This window comes from Primulina eburnea, chromosome 13, assembly GCF_022965805.1.
Source record: "Primulina eburnea isolate SZY01 chromosome 13, ASM2296580v1, whole genome shotgun sequence".
In the NCBI taxonomy this organism is placed as follows: domain Eukaryota; kingdom Viridiplantae; phylum Streptophyta; class Magnoliopsida; order Lamiales; family Gesneriaceae; genus Primulina; species Primulina eburnea.
Window position 1 is genome coordinate 7,687,142 of NC_133113.1, and position 9,950 is coordinate 7,697,091.

General features: G+C 32.5%; 1 protein-coding gene across 5 annotated transcripts; it reads right to left on the reverse strand.

Annotated features, from left to right (window-relative positions):
• Positions 1–3,477: 3,477 nt before the first annotated feature.
• Positions 3,478–6,954, reverse strand: LOC140810122 (pentatricopeptide repeat-containing protein At3g56550). 5 transcript variants are annotated; one of them, XM_073167943.1, is made up of 3 exons: positions 6,825–6,954; positions 6,478–6,678; positions 3,478–5,702 (listed from the first exon to the last, which is right to left on the reverse strand). In XM_073167943.1, the coding sequence occupies exon 3, from the start codon at positions 5,363–5,365 to the stop codon at positions 3,629–3,631; it is 1,737 nt and encodes a 578-aa protein (XP_073024044.1). In that variant the 5' UTR covers positions 5,366–5,702; positions 6,478–6,678; positions 6,825–6,954; the 3' UTR covers positions 3,478–3,628. The 5 variants fall into 5 exon arrangements, with proteins under 5 accessions (XP_073024044.1, XP_073024042.1, XP_073024046.1 ...); XM_073167941.1 differs by lacking the exon at positions 6,478–6,678; XM_073167945.1 differs by lacking the exon at positions 6,478–6,678 and having other exon boundaries at positions 3,478–5,637; positions 6,825–6,942.
• Positions 6,955–9,950: the final 2,996 nt, after the last annotated feature.

The following is a 9,950-nucleotide window of genomic DNA, read 5'->3' on the forward strand; positions in this document are numbered from 1 at the left end:
GTTTATGTCAAGGTTGTGGTGATCTATACCGACTTGAGTAGACATGCATGTGTGATCATCACCATATTTCGTGATCATGAAGTAGCCTAAACTTTTTTTCAACGATGCTCGAAGTCCTTCGGACCGGTTCTTGCATTTGACCTTCCAAATTGTCGGAGAACTTTGGACAACGATATATTCACGTCTCAAAACTCAGACAGAAAAATCCTTCACTGAAGATATTAAATCGTTTTTGCTCTTAAATACCATTTTTACACCGAGCTCTGGCCTTTCAGGATTGTAAAAGTTTGTTCGTGATGCAGAAGGAATACCAAATGAATCTGGAAATTGTTCGTCGTAGACTTCATTGAAAAATTGGGGAATTTCACGTAAATGTTGCTCCAGTGCAATAGGAATGTTCTCTGTCATTGTTGCTCCAGACATTAACACACGCGCCGATGTCCCTTCATTTGCATTGTCAACATGATGATCATCTTCTCCGTCACTTGATGTAGCATACAAATCATCATCGCTATTCATGACATGATGCGAACTGTCCCCAAATAAATCATCTTGCTCAGGCATGTGTTCTGTAATTGGGGTGAGAATATTTGCATCCATAGTAGAATTATCAAAATGTCTAACATTTTTTGTATTTTCCTCATCAGCCCATGAATTTAAATCTAATTGACCTGTGATGGACCCGTGATATGATGGACCTGTGATATGATGATCCCAACCCCCTGAAGTATAATCCCGTTCTTGTGTTGTATTCATTCCCCACGCATAGTCTTCTTCAGTGTGAGCCGTGATATTGTGATCCCAAGGACGAGTGTCGATCCCAGAGTATGTATGAGCTGATTCTTCATCGACGTGATACATAGAAGGTCCTGCTTCATTCAAACCTACTGTTCCCAAATCTTGCGTTCTTACTAGCATGACTGCATCAAAATCGTAATCACTTACGTTCTGTAACACTGGCGATGAATCAACATACAAGTACATGCAATCCAGTGTCGGCAACTCAAACATAAATTGTAGACTATCATCATCTGTAATGTAGACATGCTCTTCAATGTAACGAGACAACGAGCTATAACAATATTTTGTTGACAATTTGATGCAGAATTTTGATGGGTCGATGTCCAGCTTGCGATGCACATAATTCACCAATTGAGAAAATATAGTAGAGCGAGGGATTTTAATTGGCCTGGTCGCGGGGATACTATATCCAACCCTACCATCTTCAATAATGACATAGTCACCTACGTAAAATAAAGCTCTCACAGTATCCATGTCTGCACCAAAACAATGACATAAAGTATACAATCATAACAACATTTAATTATGAGTTTCTTACACATATATTAAAATATATATTTTATATAAGATAAGATTTCAAGCATCACTTACAAGATTATTAGTGTTATTATTAAAATATATTATCAAATCAATTTAATTAAAATTTATATTTATTAATACAAATGTTTATTTTTATAATAATAAAAAAACTGTTATACCTTATATTAAAAATTAAGATTTTTAAACATGTGTAATTACAATTTTCAAATATATTAATTTTTCAAATTAACAATTTTAACAATTAAGAGTATAACTAAATTAAAAAGAAAAAAAACATAATAAACAAAAACAAATGAAAAATTTACAAGATAAATTTATATTTTTCAAAATTGGTTTGCTACATATAAAATTTATGTTACCTTAAAACTGAATTTACTTAAAAAAAAAACTTTCAGGTAAATTAATTCAAAATATGTCATTGAAAAAAAATGTATTATTATTATTATTATTATTATTGCTAATTTAATACATGTAATGTCGAGACGTGCAACTTTGAAATAATTATAAAAAGTCATTAATCTTATTATTATTTTAAAAAAAACAGGTAAATACAATACATGTAACGCCTATAAAGTAGGCTTCTTATCTTTATTTTATTACGTAATTATTATTAACACGTTAAACAGTTAAAAAGTCCCTAATATTAACTCAATCTCGCCCAGAGCCAGTAACACACTCGAAATGTCTTTTGACGTTTTATCTATATATTTACTTAAATTCTCTTTGTTTACAACTCTTTGATACATAATAATAATAATAATAATAATAATTATTATTATTATTATTATTATTATTATTATGTTAATTATAAGAACTTTTATATTATTTTAAAAATTAAACTTAAAAAACACAACATCAAGAATACAATTATTCATTGGTAATGATGACAATTTTCATAAAACCTAAAATTTCGAGACCCAAAGGCAAAATTCCAGTAATAGATTAATTTTTTCAATTATTCATTGGTAATGATGACAATTTTCATAAAACCTAAAATTTCGAGACCCAAAGGCAAAATTCCAGTAATAGATTAATTTTTTTTTAAAAAAATTTAATTAGTACGTAAATTCATGAATCAAAGAATTCTATTCAATCACAACCACAATCACAATCACAAATTTATAATTTATTTCACATAATAATATATTACAAAGACATTGACCGTACACATATTTAATCAAAATTTCTAACCAAAATTACAAAATTAATTATATTAATATTAAAAATATATAAAAAAACAAAATTATAAAAATAATATAATGCAACCCAAAAAATTTAAATTACAGTAACACAACATAAATAATACAATTAATATAAAAAAATTATTAAAATTACCTTTTCAAATGTGATATTATGGAATTTGTAATTATATCAGCTACCAGAGTTTAACATCTGCAATAAATTACAAACATTATCAGAAATAATATACAAAAAAAAAACAGAGTTTCGACTTAGACTCGGCACAATTCTCCCAAATTCTGATACTGAACACAATTCTCTCAAATCAAATTCTGAATTACTGGGATTCGGCGCAATTTCCTCAAATTCTGATATGGGATAGAAAATTATCAAATCATATTATGAATTCCGATGAGCACACGATCGACGCAATTTATAAGAAGAAAAGAATCACTGAATTTTAATAACAAAAAAAAAACAGGGTCTGAACAAGAAAAAAATGCTCAAGAAGAATGCCGAAACCGAAAACTTGAGCTGAAAGATGAGATGAATTCGCCAAATACTCGGTACAATTTATAGGCATGAAAACGAGTAAGGATTGAGGAAAACCCGATTTTTTCGGGTTCGGAAATTTTTTAAATCCCCGATATAGTTCGGAACGTGTAGGAGAATACTATCCTCATCCCCAGTCCCTTCCCGAAAATAATATCAATAATAATATTATTAATATTAATAATATAATAATAATTTTATTTTTTAAAATATTAATAATATTATTATTATTAATATTGATATCAATATTATCACTAAAAATAATAGATAATAATAAGTTTTGGTTGGAGAACATTTTCAAATCCGTCGTCGTCTTGCCATAATAATATTTTTGAAATGAGAATTGGGGCGAGAATGAGAAGTTGATAACCGAATTTTCGGGTTTGGGAATTCCTCGAACCCGAAAAAACGGGGTTCGGGATTGGTATGGGGTGAGGATAGAATTCAGGGACGAGGATGGGAATGGCTAACCCACCCCCGCCCTGTCTCATTGCTATCTCTAGTTGTCCCGTCCATGTTTTCGGATATGCCCAAACTATTTTTATATGTCCCCATCTCACCAATAATTTTTACAAGAACAAAAGCCATTACAAAAATGATGAAAACGAACTCGATCTCGAACTATAATTTCTCTGTTGTACGCTTTGGCGACAAACTTGGTGAAAGAGTGGCAGTCTTCACACACTCTCAGGTTCTTCACTATCCGCAGGCAGGTTCCTGCTCCAGTCCGTGCAATTCCAAAAGCTATTGCTAGCTTTTCGCTGTGACATGAACCAAACCTCTCCCAAGGTTGATCCGTAGCAGGATCATAGGGAGTAGTTGACGATTCTCTGATGTAACCAGCAAGTATAGCATCATGTGTAATTTCTTCTAGTTTACAATAAATTTCCTCAGAATCAATCTTGGATCTGTCATTTACTAAAAACCTATGGATTTGATCATTAATTTCAATCCAACTCCAACTTGGAGTGGTCTTAACGTCACTATATTTGATCAATTTCCTCATTCTTGCTACACCCTCGAGATCTTTGGCTTCAGCATAGATTCCAGCCAGAAGTGCACAGTCTCCACCATTCAGCACCCCAAGTTCACTCAACTTTTGCATTGCTTTCTCTCCCTTGTTGACGTCTTTATGAACCTTGCATGAACCTAAAAAGGATCGCCAGAGTATCATATTGTTTGAAAATTGAGAGTTTTCAATAATATCGAGTGCCTTTTCTAGCTTCCCAGAACGCCCAAACAGATCAACCATGCAGCCGTAATGCTTGACCTGCGGTTTTAAACCAAATTTTGAGCTCATCGATTCAAAAACTTTGACCCCATCATCCACCAAACCTTGGTGACTGCAACCACATAACAAGCCAAGAAATGTTATGGAGTCTGGTTTCATTCCACCCCGCAGCATTTTCTTGAAAAATGAAATTGCTTCATCCCCAAAACCATGTACTCCGTGTCCAACTATGATCGAATTCCACGAGTAGATGTCTCTCTTTTTCATAGAATTGAACACACAAACAGCATCAGCTAAGCTACCACACTTGGCATACATCTCAATGAGCGCATTCCCCACAAAAACATTCTCCAATAAACCCTTTTCCCGCCCCAACTCATGCAACTTCAGACCAACATTCAAAGTCCCTGCCTGAGCACAAGCAGATAGCAAACTCACGAGACTAAACCCATCAAAACCTACACCCATAAACTTCATTTCCTCAAACAATTTCAATGCTTCATCATGAAAACCCATCTGGGAATAACTTGCAATCATTGAATTCCATGTCACCAAATCCCTCTTACACATTTCATCGAATACTCTCCTCATATCCCCCACTTCCTCAATCGCAGCATAAGCTCGAATCAAATTGGTACAAACAACCATATCTGATCCAAAACCCAGTCTCAATACCGACCCATGAATCTCCTTACATTTGCTTCCAGCTTTAGCATTCTCACATGCCTTGAGCAATAACGAGAAGGTCGCACCAGCAGGTTGCAAAGATGAACAAGAAAGCATATGATTATAGTATTGCATGGCATGTCGAGCATTTTGGCTCTGAGAAAAGAGCTTAATAATTGCATTCCAATGTTGAATCTGCAGGTTCTTGATCTGGTGAAAGAGAGTTCTACACAAAAGCAAAGAATTGGTGCATATGGCGTAAGAGTTCAAAAGCCCACATGAAATGGATGGAATGGCGAACAGGCCGTTTGTGACGATCTTTGCATGTAATGTCACTAGTGTCTGGACATCACTGCATTGATGGAGGAGGTTAAGGATTCGAGGGGATTTGCACATTAACGCCAACTTCTGCTCGTTACGTAGATAACAACATCATGTTCTTTTGTTCAAAAAAGGTACAAACACATTATCGGAATCGGGAAAAAATTTTTAAAAGGCTCTGCTGTGTGTGTTTTTTTTTTAAAACACATTATCGGAATCGGGAAAATTTTTTAAAAGGCTCTGCTGTGTGTGTTTTTAAAAAACACCTTCCATTGTATTTCATTGTCCTTCTTTGTCTTCAAATGATTTCTCCTCACAAAAGATATTCGAATGATTTAGAGCACAATCTGAGATATCACAAGAATTTGTGGCAACACCATCTCTAATATCCCAAGGCTCCATCTCCATTAAACTACAGAAGTCACAAAAAATACACGGATGAGATTTAAAAAAGAAAAAAGAAGAACTTCAATAGAACAGTGAATAGTATTCACCACTCACCAGTCAAAACTATAATTTAAAGAAAAAAATATGAAAGATGAAAGATAAAAGCAAAAACACAGAAGTCATCTATGTTTTTTACAGATAACAAAGTTAAACTCTAGCCAAGAGATACAGGGGAACTGGGTCAATGACACGGGTCAAAACAAAGTTTTGAAAAATAAATCTGCTCCAAATACGTATGATCCCAAGTTGGTACCATGTGTTTCTTGTCAAACAGAGGTCAGTCTCACAAAACATACTAAATTCGCGAGAAGGTTGATTGACAAACATTTCCTAATATCATTTCTGCTCCACAGTTTAAAAGCATGGGGAAAAAACATGATTGCCTGTCTAAAGAACGTGAAAAATCATCATGCCTTCAACAAAAATCTTGAATGTGCCAATCAATGCTATGGCGAATTTGCACACCGCTTCTTGGGCTGCTTATTCATCTCTCTCCTAATCATGGTTCGTCATAACAGTCCGGAGATCATCGTAGAGCCTACTAGTCTAGTTCCATAAGCTGGTGGAATGGCCGTCGCCCATTTTTTTTTTTTAAAAAAGGAATTTTGGTGAAATTTTGGAAAAAAATTAATGAAAATATCAAAAAAATTGGGGAAAAAATATAGTTATGCAACGGGGCGATCGCTATTACTTTCGGCGACTGCCGCGAAATTCAATAAAATGGCATTATAGTAACACACCAGTTTCAGCATGGAATTTGACACGGCAGCTGCCATTCCCCTCAGTTCCGCCGCGCATGCTCCTAGCCTATTCAGTATCTTGCTGTGGAAGAAGAATGAAGACGAGGAAACACAACTGTCCCAAATTCGCTTTCTTTCTCCCATTAACAATCTTCATCGTTTCAACAGTACTATACTCACCCACCTAAACACTTGCGATATCTACACACACAAAAACATGTATATACATACGTATACAGATAACTACTGGAAGAAGTCTCCTCGCAATCACACGAAACATCAACAAATTCAAACTACATTGAAATCTTCTTAAAAAATTAACAGGGAAAGCACTTAATAGGAATTACCTTGGACATCGTCTTGAAATTGAGGGATTACGTTTGAGCAATGGAAGGCTTGCGCTGGTGGGAATACAAGAAGAAGAGGGAGGCGTATAGGCCCGCTGAGAAAAAAAGGTCACCTGACCCGAACCCCAGCCCACCAGAAAAATAACCAACTCGACTAAAAATTTTATTTTTAAATATGATTTTTTTAAGGATAATTTGGAGAAAAATACACATGTCATTTATTTAAGATTCGATATCTATCGGTTTTTGTGTGTGTTTTAGTACCTAACAAAAGTCCAACTTACTTTTTAATTCATGTTTCATGCATTTTTATCTTTTTAACCTTTTAATTAATAAAAAATTATATAAATTCTTATTTTTGTTGGTCATCTTCTCTTTCCACTCTTTCTTCCCGATACATTTGGATGACATATACATTTAATTTAAATATTTATTTTATTTAAAAAAATAAATTCACAACTAAGTATTGAAATTTTTGAAGTGCTTAGTTTTACTTGCGAAATATTTAATTTCAATTTTAAAATACTTGATTTAGTAATGAGATACTCAAAATGAGTATTAAAATACTGGATATTCGAATATGCAACGTAAGTTCACCAAGTTCTCACATTTCCATATAAGATGCATTTGTATGACATGTTCATTTCATTTAATTATTTTTTTTTATTTTTTTAAAAAATAAATTCTCAACTAAGCATTGAACTTTTTCAAGTACTTAGTTTTACTTGCGAAATACCTAATTTCAGTTTTAAAATACTTGATTTGGTAAATGAGATACTCAGAATGGGTATTAAAATTCTAGATATTCGAATATGCAACGTAAGTTCACCAAGTGTTGGTCTTTCCTTGGAAGATGCATTTGGATGACATATTATTCTCAAGTGATAACTTTTTTGCAAAAAAAAAAATATCAATTTCTCAACTAAGCATGAAACTTTTAAAGTACTTAGTTTACTTGTTAAGTACCTAATTTCAGTTTCAAAAAATAATTGATTTCATAAATGAAATACTCAGAATAGGTAATAAAATACTGGATATTCGAATATGCATTATGATGCAAATTAAATGTAATTGAAATTTTAACAAATACATCATTCATCACTTCTCATGAAATAAAAATAATAATTTATTTCGGTGTACACAGAAAGAACTTACTTGGACAAGTATGCTACTATATTTTTGTTAAAAGTAAGTGCTTATTTTGATCTACAAACAAATTATTCTTACTCCATGATTAGTAATGATATGTGTTCATTTCTTTAAATGACATGAATAAGTATCCTAATGAATCTTAGTTGGAAAACCAACCATGAATGGATTTACGTTGCATATTCGAATATCCAGTATTCTATCACATATTATGAGTATCTCATATACCAAATCCAATATTTTAAAATTAAAATTAGGTATTTCACAAGTAAAAGTAAGTACATCAAAATGTTTCATGCTTAGTGATCGAGAAAAACTTGCTCTGTAAAATCCTTAGTAAAAATTAATAATATTCAAGCTCGAAATAATCGTAAGTGCACGATGCCAAGTAATAATATAGTGTACAAGAGTACGAGTATCGTTCCTCTAAGTACTGTATTTCTTAATTATTATTCTCAATTATTCAATCTTTAGTAGCGATACTTCACATGATTGTTTACTACTATAATTATTAAATAAAAACTCAATGAAATGGTTCAAGGATTAAATGATGTAATAAATAAGCTAGAATGATTGATTAAAGTTCAATGAGAAATGAATTTGTTGGGAATCTCGGTTCACCTACCCCTCGCTAATCTACTTAATTCGTTCGACAATGATCTATGCTTTTGACGGGATTTCTTTTCCAATTGAACACGCCCTCTCAGGCTATGCCGAACTAATTCAACTCAGTGAAGTAATTAAATCTCTTTAATTATTTATCAAGGGAGAATTGCATGTCGTTTTATGAAATCCCCTAGCTTTCGACCTACTGGACTATGACTATCGACGTGTATCCGACTTTATATTTCTATGTAAATTGTAAATCCACGGATTATGCTACTCGTTTCGATCACGTGCTATTCTCTCGAAGAACGTTGTTGGGAAATCTTCAAATCTTCGCTCCAAGCCTTTTTTTCTCTTTCAAAGCTTTGTGGCTGCTAAAAAGTCCTTGAACATGTCATCCAAATGCATCTTGGTTGGAAATGCGAGCACTTGGTGAACTTACGTTCCATATTCGAATATCCAGTATTTTATTACACATTCTGAGTATCTCATTTACCAAATCAAGTATTTTAAAACTGAAATTAGATATTTCGCAAGTAAAACTAAGTATTTGAAAAAGTTCAATGCTTAGTTGCGAATTTGTTTTTTTAACAATAAAAATAACAATTAAATGAAATGAACATGTCATCCAAATGCATCTTAGATGAAAATGAGAGCACTTGGTGAACTTACGTTGCATTAGGGGTGATCAAATTTTTTTATTAACCGACCGAACCGAATTGCACCGCACCGTTTTTCATAATATTTTACAAAAACCATGATTAAAAATATTAATAATAAACCAGACCGCATATGCGGTTCAGTTATTTTTTTTTGCCAGGAACTGCACTAAACCGCACCGCCTAAACAGCTTGCCATAATATGGGGCCTAGAATTATAATAATTTGTAAACAACATATTCAAATAAAGAAGTAATCATTCATGATATCCCAAGTCTCTTCAAAATTATTATTTTTACAAATAAAACTTATCTTTTTCTTAATTATTATTCATATTAGTCTTTTATTAAAGTATTTATTTCTTTTGCTAAAATATTTTTTTTTGAAGTTTGAAAGTAAAAAAAGATAAAATAGTGTAAATGTCATTTTTGTTGTGAATATGTTGTGTTGTTAAATTATTAACTTAGTTTTAAATTTGATTATTGTTTTATCTCTTTTGATCTTTATATGCTTTGAACTAAATTTTATATTTGAAGATAATATATAGTTGTTTACAAATAAATTAGAAATATATTCTAATATTTTTCATTAAAAAAACCGTACACCGACCACAACCACTTGAAACCGCTCAAAACCGTAAGGCTAATTTTTCATGTAAAATCGTGATTAATTTTTCAAAATACTAACCGACTGCATATGGTAATTCGGTTTG